Here is a 20553-nt window from a genome sequence, read left to right as displayed (position 1 = left end):
AGAAAAATGCCAAATAGCATATATTGCAGATAATAGCATATAAGCCTATACCCATGCCTTTAGCAAGTTTGAATTACTTGATTAATATAAATAACTTTATTTGCCTAGTTTACTTTGGAAGCATAAATATGGGAGTTCAGTTTGAGTATGGAGTATATACGAGTAACTCTCTACCCACTTCATGGAACAAAATTAAAATAAACAGAACTTTCAGCTATATGATTTCAATGTAAGCAGCATACTAGAACGCAAAACTCCATTTTTTACTGCAAATAATATGAAAGCAGGTTTTATCTTATCAGTAGAGGCAAAACTAAAGATTACCTAATGGGCAATAAATGTATGATGAATGTTTAACACCACAAGAAAAAAAAGGTAAATCCTTTCAAACCTAATGAAGGCCATGTTCTATCTTTGATAAAAGCCCAAAGTAAGAAAAGTCAAGTGATATAATAACATGAAAACATGGAGGCAAAAAGCTGTTAAAAGACAAAGAGGATGAGACAATCCATAGTGATTATGTTCCTGAGGATTAGAGATGAAATGAAGTGACTGACTTAAGTATATCAGTGATGATTAGAAATTATTTCTAATTAAGTGATAACAGGAAAGTCAATCTTGCATCTTCTTTTAACATTTTCTAAAAAAACATTAGGAGAAATGGGACATTTATTGGCTTAAAAAAAAAACTGATTCTTCATATGATCCAAACTGGATATGTGTATCATATGGCATTTCACTAAGAGACACTGTTATTTAAAAGAATACTCAAAATACATAGTATTCAATAAATTTTGCTGTAAAATAAACTGGATTTAAAATTTTTAAACTTACACTTCAAAAGAGAGGGAATCCATAGAACTCACCTGCCCAGGGTGATTTGATCCTGCCTCCTGCCTTTCCCCACCATCTTCTCTATCAAGGCCGGGAGGAAGACTGGGGCTGAAGGCCATGAGGTCGGTCTTGGGCGGACCATCCCCAGAGCACACCCTCTGCCGCCTCTGCTGCGAGTATGACCAGCTCCCCACGGCGCTGGAGCACACCAGCGTGGGCTTCCCGGGCCCGCACACGCTCTGAGTGGGTGGCGCCGAGCACCGCAGCGCCGTGTACAGCAGCAGCGTGAGCACCAACAGGCTGGACACCGCGCAGATGGCGATGATCAGGTACACGTTCACATCCACCAGCGCCACCTCTGGGCCCGTGGCCCCCGACGACATCCGCGAGAGGATCTTCGGTGCCTGGCCACTCTCCACCAGCGACAGCAGCACGGTGGCGGTAGACACCAGCGCCGGCTCGCCGTGGTCCTTCACCAGCACCAGCAGGCGCTGGCGCGGTGCATCCGCCTCGTCCAGGGCACGCGTCGTGCTGATCTCGCCCGTGTACAGCCCCACGCGGAACGGGCTGCGCGCGCCACCCGCTGACGGCTGCAGCTCATAAGACAGCCACGCGTTGTAGCCCGAGTCCGCGTCCACCGCGCGCACCTTCGCCACCACGTGGCCCGCGCCCACCGACCGCGACACCAGCTGGCTCACCGCGCCGCCCACGCCGCCCGCCCCAGGCGGCAGCAGCGCGGGCGCGTTGTCGTTCTCGTCCAGCACGAACACCTGCAGCGTCACGTTGCTGCCCAGAGGCGGCACGCCCGCGTCGCGCGCGCTCACCTGGAACTGCAGCAGCTCCAGCTCCTCGTGGTCCAGCGGCTGCAGCGCGTACACCTTGCCGCTCTCCGCGTGCACAGACACGTAGCTCGACAGCGCACGCTCGCCCACCCGCCGCTCCACCAGCGAGTAGGACACCAGCGCGTTCTCCTGCGCGTCCGCGTCCCGCGCAGACACCGTGAAGATGTGGCAGCCGGGCGCGTTGTTCTCCTTCACGAACACCGTGTACTCGGGCTGCGCGAACGCCGGCGCGTTGTCGTTCACGTCGGCCACCTCCACGGACACGCTGGCGGTGGCCGACAGCGAAGGCGAGCCCCCGTCCCGCGCGGTCACCACCAGTTCATAGACGGACACGCTCTCGCGGTCCAGGGCGCTGTCCAGCACCAGCGAATAATAGTTCTTGAACGTTGACATGATCTTGAAAGGAACACTGGGCGTTAGAGAACAGGTCACCTGTCCATTGGCACCGGAGTCGCGGTCGGATACACTAATCAACGCAATGACCGTGCTAGTCTGAGTGTCTTCTCTTACTGTGAGAGACAGGGAAGTCACCGTGATCTCAGGAGCGTTATCATTGGCATCTAAGATTTCTACCCAGACTGTACAATGACCTGCCATCAGGGGATTTCCCTTATCTGTGGCCTGTACTTCAATTTCATAAAACTTGTTTTCTTCATAATCTAAAGTTCCATTGACTCTCACCTCTCCATTATTTTCATCTATTGTAAATAAGGATTTTCCATTGGGCTTAATCGACATCAAGGAGTATGTTACCTCCCCATTGACTCCTTCATCGCGATCTGTAGCGTTTAACTTTATCACAAAAGTTTCTTTAGGTGCATTTTCCATTAATCTCACCTTGTATTCTGATTGCTCAAATTCTGGATCATTGTCGTTAATATCCAAGACGCGGATGAAAAGCTGAACCGTGCCGGTGAGCTGCGGTTTCCCCCTGTCTACAGCTGTCAGTAGCAAACTAACTTCCGGAGTTTTCTCTCTATCCAGAGGCTTCTTTAATGCAAGTGACAGTCTGTTAGTCTGCTTACTATTTGTTGGTAATTCTAAAGAAAAATACTCATTCTGACTTAGTCTGTAAGTCAGTAGAGCATTCTCTCCTATATCCGCATCAGACGCGCCCTCTAGAGGAAAATGTGAGTCAGGTTGCTTAGATTCAGAAATCAGCAGCTTTTGTTCTCTGAGAGAGAACACCGGTGGATTGTCATTAATATCCTTTACTTCCACCTCCACATGGAAAACCTGCAGCGGCCTCTCCACGATCACCTCCAGGTGGATGCTGCACTCCAGGCTCCTCCCGCACAGCTCCTCGCGGTCGATCCGAGAATTCACAAACAAAATGCCATTCTGCAGATTTACCTCCAGAAGGTCCCTGCGGCCTTTGGACGCCACTCGGAACAGGCGCGGCACCAGCTCCGCCAGCTCTAGCCCCAGGTCCTGGGCGATGCGGCCCACGAAAGTGCCGTGTTTGACCTCCTCGGGGACCGAGTAGTGGACCTGGCCGCTCCCAGCTTCCCGGAATGCTAAGAGCAGAAGCGACAGCAGCAGTCGCCTAGTGCTCAATCCTCCTTTTAGAGACCGGAACATCGCATACGACATTGACTTGCAAAATAAGGTTCTTTACACTTACTGTACCACAGACTCCTGTTTCGGGTTTAAAATCTCGCTGAATATTTTATAAGTTTCAAAGGATCCGTTAACAGTAGCGTCCGGCATGATGGAATCGTTTTGTGGTGATTTCCTGGATGTTCAGACCAACCCTTGAATAAACTATTTCCACCGAGTAAAGAGCGACACCTTGTGCCTGAAATTGTGAGTACTGTACACTACATCCAATACCACAGGATTTTAAAGAGAAAAAAATAATTTCCCGTGTTTCATGCTATTTTAACCCCAAGATATTATTTCAAAAGTGCTTATTTATGGAATATTCAGATTTTAAGCCATATTAAAACTGATGGTACTTGGGAAATGGCATTTTATTCTTGACTAGCATCAAATTTAAATTTTTGTTCCTATGTTCAATTTAGTTATACAATTTTTCTTTTACTTATCTACATACATATATTAAAGATATTGTTCCTCAGATAAAATATTACCAAATTTGAATTGTTTTATTCTAGTCTCTCTTGTTACTTTGGCTGCTAGGAAACTCAAAGACAAATTTGAAGTCTTAATAACTATTTAGTTTTAAAGTCCTGCATATTGTGTTCTTATCTATTTGTGCTTGCCTTCTACTCATATTTCCCTTAGTTCTGATTCCTTATTGCTATCTACATTTAATCGTGTTCTTGTTGCAAACAACTTTATATCCATTGAAAAACAATAAGAAAAACAAAAATATATTTTTTAATTTGGTAGTTTAGAACATAGAATTCACAAGGGAAAAATCCACTGATGTAGAAGAAATTTGTATTTCATGTAAATTTCATATTCTCATGTAAGTTGCATTGCTAAAAGTATAGCATGAGGTATTAAAATGACACTTTATGTAATGGGGTCAATGACATGAAAGAAGTTATATTTAAATTATAAAATGAATTTATTATCACTATTAAATAAATAAAAATCACCATGAAAATGTCTGTACCATATTGGTATTTCCAAGTCACAAACACTGTTTTTTGTTTATCTAGTCAAGATATATTTGTGAGAATAGCTGAACTGTTTCTTTTCTAAAGAATTTTGGGTTTAAGATCATAATTTATCGAAAACAAGGGAAATGATTTCTAATTATATCTCCTCTAAGTGCCTAATAATGCACTAAAAAACACATAGAAAATAATCAAATAACCAAATGGCAAATGACCTTAGTGTTTGTGGGAGTTCAATCTCATAAAATACCAAGTAGAAAGTGGAAATTGTTGAGTTTTTATTGTCTGAAGTTGTAATTTGGTTGCATGTCCTTTGTGTTTTCATATAGCCTTGGGATTTAAGGGGGAGGGGGAAGAGAATACACTGGAAGTTTAGAGTAGAAAGTGATTCAGAATAAATAGCACTCTAGCTTGAGTATTTTGTTGTATAGTTTTGATGGTTCATCTCCAATCTAAAATATTGTAATGACATATGCAAAAATACTAGTATATTAATGTTAATATTTTCTTTATCTTGAATATACACATACTTGAATGTATATATTCTATTGCTAATTTCATATCTTGTCCACTTTTTTCAAACTTATTCTTTTGCTGATATTATTGTTCTTCTAGAATTCTTATTAAAGTAAATGTAAGATTCTTTCTTAAAAACTAGTAAAGCAGACTTCATCACCTTTTATGGCACTGAATTCTGTTACACATCTGTAAAACAATCAGTCATATGGGCCTCTAATCAAAATATAACATTACACTAGATAACAGTAGATTTAACATATTTGAAGCCTGTCAGATTTATTTTGGAGAAAAGGGAAACAACAGACCTCCAACCACTTCATTATGGAAATTAGGATTGAGGTGTGACATGCAATGTGGAGTTTTCAAAGGTAGATAGAGAGATGGACATGAGAGTTTACCCAAGAGAGATGATCATATTACACGTCTGAATTAAAATCAGATGTTAATTTAAGAATTATTTTCCAGTAATGTGGTATTTTGTGAGTAAATGGAGTGACACTGGACAAACAACGAATCTTAAAAGAGTTTTATATATTGTATGAACCAATGACTCATCTTTTGCATTTTGGCTGTGATGTTTCAGATGTCACCATCTCAACTAGTCCCTTTAGAAGAGATTATGCTATCTTTGAACTCATCTTTGGTGATGGGCCTTAGACCTGGCAATAGGCTAATGCCAAGAAGTCACATCAATATCATTGTTAACATTGATTTTGTAAACTCAATTAAAGACTGAGCAACTTTGTGCCTGATCTTTACTAAACCAATTTGGTTAGTCTTAAGTTCCAACTGTATGTCCTGCTAGTCATGTATTATAGTGCATGGTTTAATGTTCTACTAGTCCTCATCATCCACGAATATTCCATAATAGGTCTGGTACTATTACTTATTGAAAACATAAAACAGAGAAATAAATCTTGAAGTCATTCTTGGAAACCCAGGAGGTTCTCCAAAATCAATCGATTAGAAGTATTATTCAACACTGTATTAACAAAATTATAGGATATACTCAGTGATGTTCACTCTGCTCTATCATGACTTACTCAAGTACACAGTTATTTGATCACAGATCATTTGTTCAGTTGGCACACATCTCTCAGACAACAATAAGACTGAAGAAGACTGAATCTTAAAAGACCTAAACACATGCAAAGATTTTCACGGGAAAAATATACTATTAAAGCTGTATTGAAGTATGCAACTTTGCAAACGCATATTGAATCCTTTGTTGATGTTCAGGATCTCAGAAATAATCATATTACCACTTATGTTTGTCCAAAACTTATCCTTATTCACAGTATTAAAAGGACAGGGTCATTTTTGTATGTGTCATTTGACTTTGGTGTTCTGCAAGAATATTACAGACCCCAGTCTTCTAAATTTTCTCATATATTAAATGATTCTTATTTATATCACTTTCAAACAACTGATCCACAGTCCTTATAAGACAACTCTTAAATATTTACCAATTGAATAATACAAATATCTATCCCAATGTGGCATTAACACAAATGATAATGATGATCATGAACTCTTCTGAGGAAAAAAATCACTTAGCAACAAAAATCTTAATTCCTATCTCAGTTATGGCATTGTACAAAATTAACAATGAAGATAATCATGAAGGTTTTTATTCCAAGCAAATCAGAAAGGAGGATTCACCTATATACAGCTTGTAGTTGGTTTTCCTAGCCAGAACTATGCCTGATCAAGAAAAGATTTACTATAGACAGCTCTACAGTGAATAAAAAGAATGGGTCTGGAATCTAAAAGACATGTATTTGAATATCATCTCTATTATGTACTAGCTGGATGGCAGTAGATGAGACAGACATCGTACTGGCTCTTATCTCATCTTTAAAATTTGAATAGTCACATGTAATTTACAAGTTGTTATAAGAATTAAATGAAATTATGTATTTTAAGCCCTCTAACACCACGTCTAACAAGTAGAAATAGCTCATATCGTGGTGGTTTATTATAGTTAGTGACCAATGTTTGTTCTTGTTATTCTATAGCTAAGGATGAAGAGAATTCCAGTACAATAACTAGGGTATGGCTTTTCCTTTACTGAAGATTTCCTAATGTACATCATCATGGAAATCATTCTTAAAGAAAATAACTGCTAATGCCTTCTCAGCATTCCTATTAACTTCCCCCTATCTATTATTACATGGTTCTCCTCCCACATGTAAATCATCATATATAATTTATTTCTCCACACAATCCAATTAAGGTGTTCTTTAATTTTGTACTGGAGCCAAAAAGAACAAAATTAACTTCCATATTACATGATTCACATCCTTACAGCCCTAAATACAAGTTCTCTATGACCTTTCTAAAGAAAACAATTCACACAAATACAACTTTGTGACAAAAAAATTGTTTGCATCAAATGTATCTAAAGTATACAAGGTTAAATTCTGAAATGCAATCAACAACACCATTGTCAAGTGCTAATGCCAAGTGGAAGTGTCAAGTGGAAGCTCTGTGGTTGTTATGCTTAAGTTATTTGAAGAAATGATATTTTGAAGTCCAAGCAGCTTGGTGAACACAGGCAGCAGTTATCACACTTCCTCATACATGGGAAGACTCTCTTAAACTCAAAGCACAAAAAAAGTATGAATTTTCCTACCCTAAATCATTTCCATACAGCCTCACGACAGGTGCCGTGAATGAAAGAAATATAAGTATGATCAATGCTCAAACAAATCTTCCAAATAAAATAGAGGAGTTCAACAAATTAATCTGGAGAGCAGCAATGGGTTCAACAGGCAATTAGCAAAACTTTTTCCTTTATATTAGGAAATAACGGAAAAAAGTCTATCTGAAGCAGCGGAAGACTATGAAGAAAATGAGCTTGAAATTATGAGAATTAAAGACAAAAGACAGTGAAGCTGTCCCCAAAAATAGGGTGAAACTTCACCTGCTATTTCAAAGACATGCCACCGATTATAAACAAAGTGATTTATAAAATGAGGCCACCTCAACCGCCCACCCCCAATAGTAATAGGTAAATTTACAGATTATAGGAAGTTAAGAATTTAAATATGTTTGAACTATAACTAAATTATGAAGTTATGCATTATTATAACTTTGAATATGTAAATATAATGAATGGAGGATACCACTTAGAGTAAGAAAATGAATAAGAAGAAAGAACTTGATGTAAAAATTGAGAAGTAGAAGAATTAAGCCCTGCCCACACCCTCCATTTCTCATCAGTGATCCTTGCCTCCTTCCGGTCTCACTTAACCTTCCACATTTACAGGAGGCTTTAGCCATCTATTTCATTACTGCTATTACTACAATTATTATTTCTACCAACTAAATAATATTCCTGGTATTCATGAAGACAGTATGAAAAGTAATATGTGCTTTCAGTGTGCTTTAAAATAAGCCATCGCAAAAAAATAAAAGAGGCAAAAACCAAAAAAATGAAGCAATGAACTTACAGTAATGTGTTGGTGAATTACTATGCGATTGACATTAAAGACATGCAATACATCCCAGAGTACTGTACTTACATTCTCGCAAATCTCCTGTTGTTTTCCATTATCTCCACAACTCGAGCAAGGAGGAACACTAGGGCTGAAGGCCATGAGGTCGGCCTTGGGCGGGCCCTCCCCCGAGCACACCCTCTGCTGCCTCTGCTGCGAGTACGACCAGCTCCCCACGGCGCTGGAGCACACCAGCGTGGGCTTCCCGGGCCCGCACACGCCCTGGGTGGGCGGCGCCGAGCACCGCAGCGCCGTGTACAGCAGCAGCGTGAGCACCAACAGGCTGGACACCGCGCAGATGGAGATGATCAGGAACACGTTCACATCCACTAGAGCCGTGTCCACGCTCGCGGCGCCGGCCGACACCCGCGAGGGGGTCTTCGGCGCGTGGCCACTCTCCACCAGCGACAGCTGCACGGTGACGGTAGACACCAGCGCCGGCTCGCCGTGGTCCTTCACCAGCACCAACAGGGGCTGAAGCGGTGCATCCGCCTCGTCCAGGGCGCGTGTCGTGCTGATCTCGCCCGTGTACAGCCCCACGCGGAACGGGCTGCGCGCGCTCCCCGCTGACGGCTGCAGCTCATAAGACAGCCACGCATTGTAGCCCGAGTCCGCGTCCACCGCGCGCACCTTCGCCACCACGTGGCCCGCGCCCACCGACCGCGACACCAGCTGGCTCACCGAGCCGCCCACGCCGCCCGCCCCAGGCGGCAGCAGCGCCGGCGCGTTGTCGTTCTCGTCCAGCACGAACACCTGCAGCGTCACGTTGCTGCCCAGAGGCGGCACGCCCGCGTCGCGCGCGCTCACCTGGAACTGCAGCAGCTCCAGCTCCTCGTGGTCCAGCGGCTGCAGCGCGTACACCTTGCCGCTCTCCGCGTGCACAGACACGTAGCTCGACAGCGCACGCTCGCCCACCCGCCGCTCCACCAGCGAGTAGGACACCAGCGCGTTCTCCTGCGCGTCCGCATCCCGCGCAGACACCGTGAAGATGTGGCAGCCGGGCGCGTTGTTCTCCTTCACGAACACTGTGTACTCGGGCTGCGCGAACGCCGGCGCGTTGTCGTTCACGTCGGCCACCTCCACGGACACGCTGGCGGTGGCCGACAGCGAAGGCGAGCCCCCGTCCCGCGCGGTCACTGCTACAGTGTAGGCCGACACTCTCTCGCGGTCCAGGGCGCTGTCCAGCACCAGCGAATAGTAATTCTTGAAGGTGGACACCAGCTTGAAGGGGACATAAGGTGTTAGTGAGCAGGTCACCTGCCCGTTCGCGCCAGAGTCACGGTCGGACACGCTGACCAAGGCGATGACAGTGCCCACCTGAGCATCCTCACGCACAGGGAGAGACAGCGAAGTGACAACCACCTCCGGTGAATTATCATTTTCATCCATGATTTCCACTAGGACAGTGCAGTGACCAACCATAGGTGGGTTTCCTTTATCTGTAACATCTACATGAATTTCGTAAGTGTTTCTATCCTCAAAGTCAATAGCATCATTTATTCTTATTTCTCCCGTCCTTTCATTTATCTGAAATTTCCTTCTTACGCTAGGTGAAACCAAAGAGCTAAATGAATATATCATTTCTTTGTTTATCTCTTCATCTGCATCAGAAGCATTTAGCCATATTATTAACGTTTGGTTCGCTGAATTTTCATACATCTTAACTTCATAAATGGGTCGGTCAAATACAGGGGCATTATCATTGGCATCCAACACCAAGATCAGCAGAGAAACAGATCCGGTAAGTTCGGGTTTCCCTCCATCAGTTGCCGTTAATAACAACTGAAACTGAGGAGTTTCTTCACGATCCAGCAGTTTTCGTAGAACAAGCACTGGGAATTTGCCTTTGTCTTTCTTATTTGTAATATCAAGAATGAAAAACTCATTTGGAGTGAGTCTGTAAGTAAGCACCGCATTCTCTCCAACATCCACATCAGATGCGCCTTCTAGCGGAAATCGAGAGTCAAGCAGTCGAGATTCGGGTATTGAGAGCTTTTGTTCTGAGACAGAGAACACAGGTGGGTTATCATTGATGTCCTTCACCTCCACCTCCACATGGAAAACCTGCAGCGGACTCTCCACGATCACCTCTAGGTGGATGCTACACTCCGCGCTCCACCCGCACAGCTCCTCGCGGTCGATCCGAGAATTCACAAACAAAATGCCATTCTGCAGATTTACCTCCAGAAGGTCCCTGCGGCCTTTGGACGCCACCCGGAACAGGCGCGGCACCAGCTCCGCAAGCTCCAGCTCCAGGTCCTGGGCGATGCGGCCCACGAAGGTGCCGTGTTTGGTCTCCTCGGGGACCGAGTAGTGGACCTGGCAGGTCCCGGTCTCCCAGGTTAGGAGGAGCAGAAGTGAAAGCAGCAGGCGCCCAGCTTTCCAGCCGCTGGGTCTGTAGACCAACATCATACATACCTTTCTCCTGTTTTACAAACCTATGAATCAGCGGTCTAGAAGACACACACGCTCCGAATTTTCCTATTCGATTTCTTACATCCAATTTTATCGAAATGGCTGAGCTCTCAGAAAGTAGCTCCTTTCTACTCCTTGAGAAACCCAGGATTATGCCTTTGTTCTAAAAGCTATTTTGTGGAAGACCGCGACATCCCGTGGCTTAAATGTGTAAGTACAATTCCATGAGTTTAACAACTTTCCTTTTATTCATATCTTTTAATTCTATTTCTATATTTGTATCTCTATGGACTCTAAAAGCCTCACATCGTGTCTCTTTTGTAAATAATAACAATCACAGTTCATCCCTAAGGCAGATCCCTAGTGAATGCAGAATCTCAAAGGAGTAATTCTTTCCCTAACCATGTTATCATTTAATTAGCTAAATTTGAAAATACCCTTAATATTTGTATAATACTGAGTGTACTTGTATTTCATTGGTAACAAATTTAGGTATCTCCAAGTTCTCACAATTAATTCACTCCTCTTTGTCATCATTTTGAGATTAAATAAACATTATTTAGACACTAATCTCAAGCATCAATTCTCTGTGAAGTGTTTGGAACTTCTAAAAGAGATCTCTAGCTTAAACATCAGAAATTTCTCCATTCATATTCCTATTCTCCAACTTACAAGTTGTGTGACTTAGGGGATATAATTTAACGTCTCTCAGTCTCAGTTTCCACTTTCATAACTTTCATATAATAATAATAATAATAATAATAATAATAATAAGATGGTTGTGTGAATCAAGTGCTCAGGATAGCACCTTAAGGAAAGTGAATGCCTCATAAATGGCAATTATTCTCAAGACTCAATGAAACCACATTCATTTTCATAATGCTCAAGACCAAAATTGGTTCCTTGGGCAAAATTACTACCAATAGAATATTGTCACTTTACAATGCCTTCATTACTGCTACTGCTTAAGCTCAGTGGTGGTTCCTGTCTTCAAGAAAACAGACAGGTGCTTTTATTGAGAAATCAGTTATACAGGGAGAAGTTTACTTTTTGATGTACATCTTACATGGGCAAAAAACCCCTTAATTATGATTCTAAATAAATTAATTCAAAAACGCATGATTTCCACTTTCAGAAACAACTGCTTTCATCTTTGTTATACTTAAGCGTTTCAAATGCACCAATGCACAGTTTTGGAATCATCTAATAGTTTTATCAGTGTCAATAAAGTTTTTCATCACCACCTCCCATAAAAATATTTTCTCTTGCTCTCAAAACTTGGAATAAAATATTCAATAACTGAAATTTGCCATTAATAAATGTATGCTACTGAAAAACATGAAGTTTCTCTTTTTCCAAAACAGGAAAACTTAATAGGACTTTTGGTCTTATCCAAAGGTTAATTTCTTTACTTTAATGACATTGTGATTTATAAAAGAGATAGATTTAAGAGACGGAAATTTTTGAACTGTTTTAGTTGTTATTTGAGCTGAAACTAGAGCAACAGTTATGAAGAAGAAAATTTACAGAAATGAGGGTCACTGGGTTCATTGACTTATGTATGCTACTAAACTCTGTTTTTATACATCTCTACTCCTTTAAGAATGATTGGGGTCAAAGTCCATTCAAATGTTGCTTTTAACAGTTACTTTTCTTATAAAGCATAAACTAAAATGTAATGAGTTATCTATCTACCCACAATACCAATGTTCATTTTGAGCTACTATCTGGAATCTTAAAATAAGTTTATCAATGATTTATCATCTCAACACAAGGTAATGATATAAATGAAACTTCATTCCTGTTAATGTGCATTTTATACCAGGTAATAACATAAATGTCCCCATGTAAATCTCCAATACTAAATAAAAAATAGGGGGTACCTAAACTACATCCCATCGTATAGTAGGCATTTGCTTTGCCAAGCGTCTCCATAGGGCTATTGGAACTAAAATTTCAGTTGGATAAGAATCACCTGGGGTGTTGTTAATATGTAAATTTGCCAGTCCCACTTATTTTAGAAATTCTGAGATGGAGTCTGGGAACCAGGACTTGAGGTGTTGCTAATGCAGTTGGCATTATCAGATCTAAAAACAGGCTGACCCCAATTTGCCTGAGATATGCTCTATTAATGCTGTAGTCTTATATACTTACTTATAGTGCCTGTTTTACTTGCAAATGTGTCTGAGATTGGCTTATAACTTAGATAGCTAGCCCTATTTAGAAACTACAATTTAGGGACTGGCATACTCATAGAGGGGCTTCATTATTGGTTTCATTATTCTGGCTTGAACTGAAGACTGTTACCTACTGAAGCACAGAGGGACAGCTATTAGGGACAGTACTTAAGTGTCTTCCATACTTTCATCTCTCTATTTTGAACTTCCCAGCTTTTTCAATCCTAACCTCCCTGAATCCCAGTGTGCTCATACTTCCTGATGACCCCAAAAATAAATTCATTACTAAGATGTTCACTGATCTTTTAAAAATTTGCATATGATGACAGTCCATATCTGGGAGAGAATAAAGATTAATATAAAAGACTAAATAACCAATTATATCAATATAGTCATCAATAATAAAGAATAAAATTTATAATTATAGAAGACATAGTAAGTACTTAAATAATACTAACTCTAAGAGATTAGAGGTGGGGTTTAGGGGGGAAATGACATTTCTAGCAGTCCTTCATCAATATAACATAATTAAATAACTTGGCCCAAGTTTACCTGGCATATGGAATCTGACCAAAGTGCAAGGACAGAGATATTTGAAAGTATGTCTGGATTTAGTCATTGATTTAAGGTGAGCTGTGCTGACAGACATAGACAGGTTTGACCATAGAAGTTTAGAAAATATTCAAGTTTTGAAAGAAATAAAATGAAAAAAGATGTTGTTTTGTAGCATATACCAAACATGTGTCCTATAGGGTGAAATAAGAAATTACTGAAATATTTTAAGTGAATTTTGCTTACATTTTATGGTTATATTGTGACTTTATTCTTAATGCCACTCTGACCTTGTAAATACCTAACACAATTAAAAATAAAACACATGAATAGAAATACAAATCATATCACAAAAACTCAACATAAGGACTAAGGAAGCTTATAAAATATAAATTAGAAAATAAAATAAAAGCATGAACTAAATATAAGAGTGTGGAGAACCAGCAACTTGAAAGTCCCAAATCACAATTCAGGAAATATAAGTTTAACATCCTCATCTAAACTGGTAGAGGTAATTTTTAAGTTCCAGAGGATGAATTTAAAAGAGAATTCAATGTGTAGAATGTAGGCAGATCTTTAATGCCCAAGCATTATGTCACTAACAGAAAATTTCAATGAAAAGAAAAAAGTCTTCTTGAGGAAAGAAAGTACATGTCAGCAAGTATTTTTCCTAATATCAGTATTTTTTCCAAAATATATTTTTCCAATATATTTCCTGAAATATTAATTTCAAGATATTTTCTAAGTGTAAAAAGATTCTAAATCAACATTTTCTTAAGACCTACATTGTCAGACATATAAAAACATATTTTACACAAGTCTGAATGAGAGTTATATTTGTAATATTTATTGTCAGAACTAGATTCCTAAAGTTAAAGCACGTGTATTCTGGGGTATACTGGAAGTTAGTCACTGAAGTTATAGACACTGAGTAGTACTTGCCAACCATATCTCTAGACCATCTCCATCCAGAGAAAAGGAGAAAACTACAGAGTTGACAAGGTCACAGTTACTATTTATTTCTGCTATGAGGTTTCTTATAAACAGTGGAATTAGACTAAAATAGTATGCACACTTTAGAAATGAAAAAATAATAAAATGGTGTTGAAGTTTACTTAATGGTAACAACTAAATTTATTTTCACCAAATAGTTCTCAGGTACAGTGAAAACATTGCTTTAGTAATTCAAGATGACTCCCATAACAGGTTTTAAATAAGTTGATTCAGTACCCAACAAATACCAATTCAATGTATGGTTTATCATGATTCTCATTTGGAAGTGGAAACACAAAATTAGCTACAAATTTAAGATTCACTTTCTGGTAATCAAATTTTAAATTCTGGCATATCTCTAAAATAAAAACTATTTTAATTAAACTCCTATGGGTATATAATTTCATATATACCCATATGGGTAATAAGAATATTTTCAAGACTAATAAATAAGTATAATAATAAATAAACTATAGGAGCAACCCACCTTCCCAGAGGAGTCCAAAGAAGCATGTGAATCTCCCGTTCCATCTATAGATCCAGGACAGGGAGGAAGACTGGGGCTGAAGGCCATGAGGTCGGTCTTGGGTGGACCCTCCCCAGAGCACACTCTCTGCTGCCTCTGCTGCGAGTACGACCAGCTCCCCACGGCACTGGAGCACACCAGCGTGGGCTTCCCGGGCCCGCACACGCCCTGGGTGGGCGGCGCCGAGCACCGCAGCGCTGTGTACAGCAGCAGCGTGAGCACCAACAGGCTGGACACCGCGCAGATGGCGATGATCAGGTACACGTTCACATCCACCAGAGCCATATCCACGCTCGCGGCACCGGCCGACACCCGCGAGGGGGTCTTCGGTGCCTGGCCACTGTCCACCAGCGACAACAGCACGGTGGCGGTAGACACCAGCGCCGGCTCGCCGTGGTCCTTCACCAGCACCAGCAGGCGCTGGCGCGGCACGTCCGCCTCGTCCAGGGCACGCGTCGTGCTGATCTCGCCCGTGTACAGCCCCACTCGGAACGGACTGCGCGCGCCCCCCGCTAACGGCTGCAACTCATAAGATAGCCACGCGTTGTAGCCCGAGTCCGCGTCCACCGCGCGCACCTTCGCCACCACGTGGCCCGCGCCCACCGACCGCGACACCAGCTGGCTCACTGAGCCGCCCACGCCGCCCGCCCCAGGCGGCAGCAGCGCCGGCGCGTTGTCGTTCTCGTCCAGCACGAACACCTGCAGCGTCACGTTGCTGCCCAGAGGCGGCACGCCCGCGTCGCGCGCGCTCACCTGGAACTGCAGCAGCTCCAGCTCCTCGTGGTCCAGCGGCTGCAGCGCGTACACCTTGCCGCTCTCCGCGTGCACAGACACGTAGCTCGACAGCGCACGCTCGCCCACCCGCCGCTCCACCAGCGAGTAGGACACCAGCGCGTTCTCCTGCGCGTCCGCATCCCGCGCAGACACCGTGAAGATGTGGCAGCCGGGCGCGTTGTTCTCCTTCACGAACACTGTGTACTCGGGCTGCGCGAACGCCGGCGCGTTGTCGTTCACGTCGGCCACCTCCACGGACACGCTGGCGGTGGCCGACAGCGAAGGCGAGCCCCCGTCCCGCGCGGTCACTGCTACAGTGTAGGCAGACAAGCTCTCGCGGTCCAGGGCGCTGTCCAGCACCAGCGAATAGTAATTCTTGAAGGTGGACACCAGTTTGAAAGGGACATGAGGTGTTAGTGAGCAGGTCACCTGCCCGTTCGCTCCAGAATCTCTGTCAGACACGTTAATCAAGGTTATGACTGTGCCCGGTTGAGCATCCTCTGATATAGCTAGAGACAGGGAAGAGACAGTCAACTGTGGAGGATTGTCATTTGCATCCACAACTTCCACAAGAACTGTACAGTGACCAGCCAAGGGTGGGAAGCCTTTATCAATCGCCTCTACTCGAATTTTGTAGGCATTATTTTCTTCAAAATCGATATGTCCAATTGCTAGAATTTGACCACTTAAGAGGTCTATGTAGAACTTAGACTTTACACCTGGGGAAACATCACTGGAAAATGAGTAAATAATGTCCCCATTCAAGTCTTCATCTAAATCCGAGGCATTAAGTTTAATTACCAACGTTCCATTTGGAACATTTTCTGGTAATTTCACTGCATAGAATGTTCTTTCGAAAGCGGGGGCATTGTCATTGGCATCTAGCACAGTGACGAGCAACTGAACGGTGCCAGTCAGCTCAGGTTTGCCTCTGTCAGTGGCTATGAGAAGTAAAAAAATCTCCGGATCTTCTTCCCTATCTAAATGTTTCCGTAATACAAGTCCAAGAGGTTTTACCTGTTCGTCGGTAGTCGGAACGTCCAAAGAGAAATGCTCATTGGAGCTCAGTCTGTAAGTCAGCAAAGCGTTATCCCCGGTATCTGCATCGGATGCGCCCTCTAGTGGAAACCGAGAGTCAAGCGGTCTGGATTCCGCGATGAACAGATTCTTTTGCGTTCCCGGGAACATAGGCGGATTGTCGTTAATGTCCTTCACCTCCACCTCCACATGGAAAACCTGCAGCGGCTTCTCCACGATCACCTCCAGGTGGATGCTGCACTCCAGGCTCCGCCCACACAGCTCCTCGCGGTCGATCCGAGAATTCACAAACAAAATGCCATTCTGCAGATTTACCTCCAGAAGGTCCCCGCGACCTTTGGACGCCACCCGGAACAGGCGCGGCAACAACTCCGCCAACTCCAGACCCAGGTCCTGGGCAATGTGGCCCACGAAGGTGCCGTGTTTGGCCTCCTCCGGGACCGAGTAATGGACCTGGCCGCTCCCTGCCTCCCAGGCTGTGAGAATTATAGTAAACAACAGCAGTAGATGCCGGTCCCCCTGGTCACCTCGATTGGAGTCCACCATTTCAAACTTTTTTTTTTAACTCTAAGCAGAGTGGTTTCTCTCAAAATTTATAGGAATCTTCTTATCCCTTCTTTACCACCCTGATTTGCTCTCCATTGTTCAGCTTCCGGATAGTGTAACAGCATGGAGAGTCGTTCCAAAGTGAAAGGGATGACTTAGTTTTGTCTTGAAGATGAGAGAATTTCGCGGTAAAGAGCGACATCATGTGGCCCAAATAGTAAGTACGAAGAACAAAAATCAACTTTATATTAAGATACAAAGTTTTATTTCAACCTCTGAATTTTTTCCTTTATTTTTGTTAAAGGAAACATTCTCATTCTTGCTGAAGGCATTCGTAGGAAACTTCTGAATGTTTAGTGTGACCATAATTGTGGTTTCCTTATGCCTTGATTATGTTTTTCCACAAAGTTTTAAAATAAAGATTAAAATCTAAGTGACAATAAAGCAAATTGTGTTAGTAACACTAAGTTTTAAAATCCTGTGTTCAGATTCAGGAAACTGTCTTTTCTTAGATTTCTTTTAAGAAAACTCTTGGTCTCTCTTGGGACCCAGGATTCAAAAATCTATTAATGGAAGAAAAACTTTAAAAGGTTTTTTTGTTTTTAGGAAGCAAGGAATATAAGCAATTCATTCATCTATTTTTCTTAAGAAAACATAATGATAGGCTTGGGGTATTTGCAGAGGTGTAATTTATATTAACTGAATTTTGTGAGAAGAAAGTATTCTGAGTGTCTCTTTTCATCAGAATTTATATATTCTTTTTCAGGAGTTTATGGTTCTTATACCTCTTTATTCTTTCCATCCTTTCTAAGCCTCATGTTTTTATGAATAATCACGGTTTTTACAATCTCCAATACCATTTAGATTATTTATTTTACAATATAACTTTATTTCATTAGATAAATGTTGGTACTCATCTGTCATACTCAGAGCAGTATTTAATCAAGACTGGGGTGTTTTATCCTTTTTAATTCTAGTATTTAACAAAGCAAGTTTTTAAACAAATGTTTCACTCCCATGTTCCTAATTGTAAGTAAAATAATTACATCTGCATTCAAATGCTTTCCAAGTTTGACATCTGCCTAAAGGAGTTTTAAATATTGCTGCTATCTTGGATTATTGAAATTGCTTCTGACTGTGTCATCTTGTCACAACCTCATTTATTCTTCACTTAATCCTGACAGTCATCTTCCTGAAAAACACCTTTTATTCCTATTGCTTAGCACTTTTTGATACAAGCTTTCAATGGACATTAGAGATGAATTAACATTTCTTAGGGTAGTACTCAACGTTACCCAAGATATTTTTCTCATATTATTTTTTCCTGCCTTATCTCATACTCTTTCCTATGAAAACCATGTTTTGACGAAAGCAAATTATTCTCTGTTTCCAGGCACATGTGGGATTTTCTGTGTACTCATTTACTTAATTCCATTGTTCTTAAGAATACTTATGACACTCAATACTCTCCTAGGGGAAACTTCTCCATTTTAATACCACTAAAAACATCATAACTCTTGAAAGGCTCCTTCAACAAAGGAAATAGGCATATCTTTCTTTTCATTTCCAATCACAATGATTTACATTTCTTGCACCTCTTGTAATATTCTGCCTTCTAAAATGGTCATATTTATCTGTGATATATATCTTTAATTTTTGACAAACTTCTTGAAGCCAGGCAATGGGTCTTGTTAATTCAATGAGTCTTGGCTCATTATCATGCTCTTAGAGACCTACCTAGAACCTTTTAAAAATGATTACTCAAGAGTGATGGTTATGGTTCTTTGCTATTTCCTAAAACAGCATTTGATTTTTAAGGTTGTTATATGTAACTAGCTATACAAATGACACTCTTTATTGATAACCATAGCCTATTTTTGTCACTTTTAAGTATTTGTTTTTAAATTATTGTGTGATTACATATTTTTAAAAAACAGAAAATACTGTTAATGGTTTTTGCAATTTCAAGAATGGAAAATGAACACATTAGGGAGCATAAACCCCAAGTCAGTCCTGAGATGTCGGACCTTGGGCAACTTTTGAATGCGGGAAACTACACCATTCCAATTAAACATAGTCTTTTTTGAATCCAAAAATCTTTTCCATTGCCAAAGTCTTAATTCAATTTTCAACTTTAAAAAACTGATTTTAAATTATTTTTTCAGTGTAGTACACGGCATTCAAAACGTTAGAGACATCTTGGATTAATTTGGTAATTATGATCTCCCTATGAATAACAAAACATGTAATGTTTACATAAAATTTAAATAATAGGAAGCCATACTGACAACTTTCTGACATTTTAGATTTTACTATACCTCTTCAGAAAATAATAGTTAATTTTACTCAGCATTTACTATTTAGCTAATACTATTATGGTACCTTATAAGTATCAATTTATTACATACTTACAATTCTTTGTGATAGATACTATTGTCTATCATTCCAACTTTACAGGTAGAAAACTGGAAACTGAGAGGTTAAACAATTATCCATGCTGCACAAAACAAATTGGTAGGGATGGAATTTAGGCAAGGAAGGATGGCTTCAAAACTCATGACACTTAACACTAGGATCTGCTGCTTTTGTGTAGAGAAATAGTGACTAGTTAAAATCATAATATGGAAAAAACAGGTGAAAGTATTAAGTTAGAAGATATAGCTCTCCATAAAAATAAATCCACTAAATAAAATTCAAATACAAACAACAAATTTGCAGTGTCTCGGGAACACAGATTTTATGTGGATTTATTTGATCAAAGTCCAAATTCCCTTAAATTACTATTTCTCCCATGTTTGGATGCCTGACAAACTGAGCAATAACATGGGTGTCACATGGTAACTAAGAGTATTAAGTCTCCCCTTTCACACCTTCATCCAGATCAAAAGTACTCAGTCTGATAACTAATGTTGACAGACATTTATTCCCAAATGGTTTAAAGGACCAACAATAAATGAACACTACAGACTTTTGGAATCACCGGGTCCAAAGGGGAATCTAGAGAATAAGATAAGATGGGCAGAGTCCTTACACAAAATGGATAACTTGAAAGTGTTGGCTACATAAAATTTACCAGCCAAAAAGAAGAAAACAAAAATAGAAAGGGTAAAAGAATAAGTAATAGTGTTAAAATGTCAATATATTATTTTTAAATGACTAATTGAGAGATAACTCTCCTGAAGTTCAGATGGAAAGCTGTAATTCTACAGAATTAATTGGAAAAATTATTATTTATGCCAATTAAAAAGT

General features: G+C 41.1%; 1 protein-coding gene across 10 annotated transcripts in view; it reads right to left on the bottom strand.

The window, feature by feature from the left end:
- The window catches only part of LOC117016645 (protocadherin alpha-C2), a 177649-nt gene that overhangs the window by 117554 nt on the left and 39542 nt on the right, over positions 1–20553 (bottom strand). The window contains exon 1 of one of the 10 annotated variants that reach the window (XM_033096129.1): positions 14908–17422. The exons of 7 other annotated variants lie outside the window; for them this stretch is intronic. In XM_033096129.1, the coding sequence (XP_032952020.1) occupies positions 14908–17304 (2397 nt within the window). In that variant the 5' untranslated portion in view covers positions 17305–17422. Of the gene's footprint in view, positions 1–866; positions 3454–8310; positions 10861–14907; positions 17423–20553 lie in introns of those variants that run through there. 2 more of the 10 variants (XM_033096133.1, XM_033096128.1) reach the window with 2 other exon arrangements.

This window comes from Rhinolophus ferrumequinum, chromosome 24 (assembly GCF_004115265.2).
Source record: "Rhinolophus ferrumequinum isolate MPI-CBG mRhiFer1 chromosome 24, mRhiFer1_v1.p, whole genome shotgun sequence".
Taxonomy (NCBI): Eukaryota; Metazoa; Chordata; class Mammalia; order Chiroptera; family Rhinolophidae; genus Rhinolophus; species Rhinolophus ferrumequinum.
Note: the sequence above shows the minus strand (reverse complement) of the source record. Positions and strands in the feature narration are given on the sequence as shown.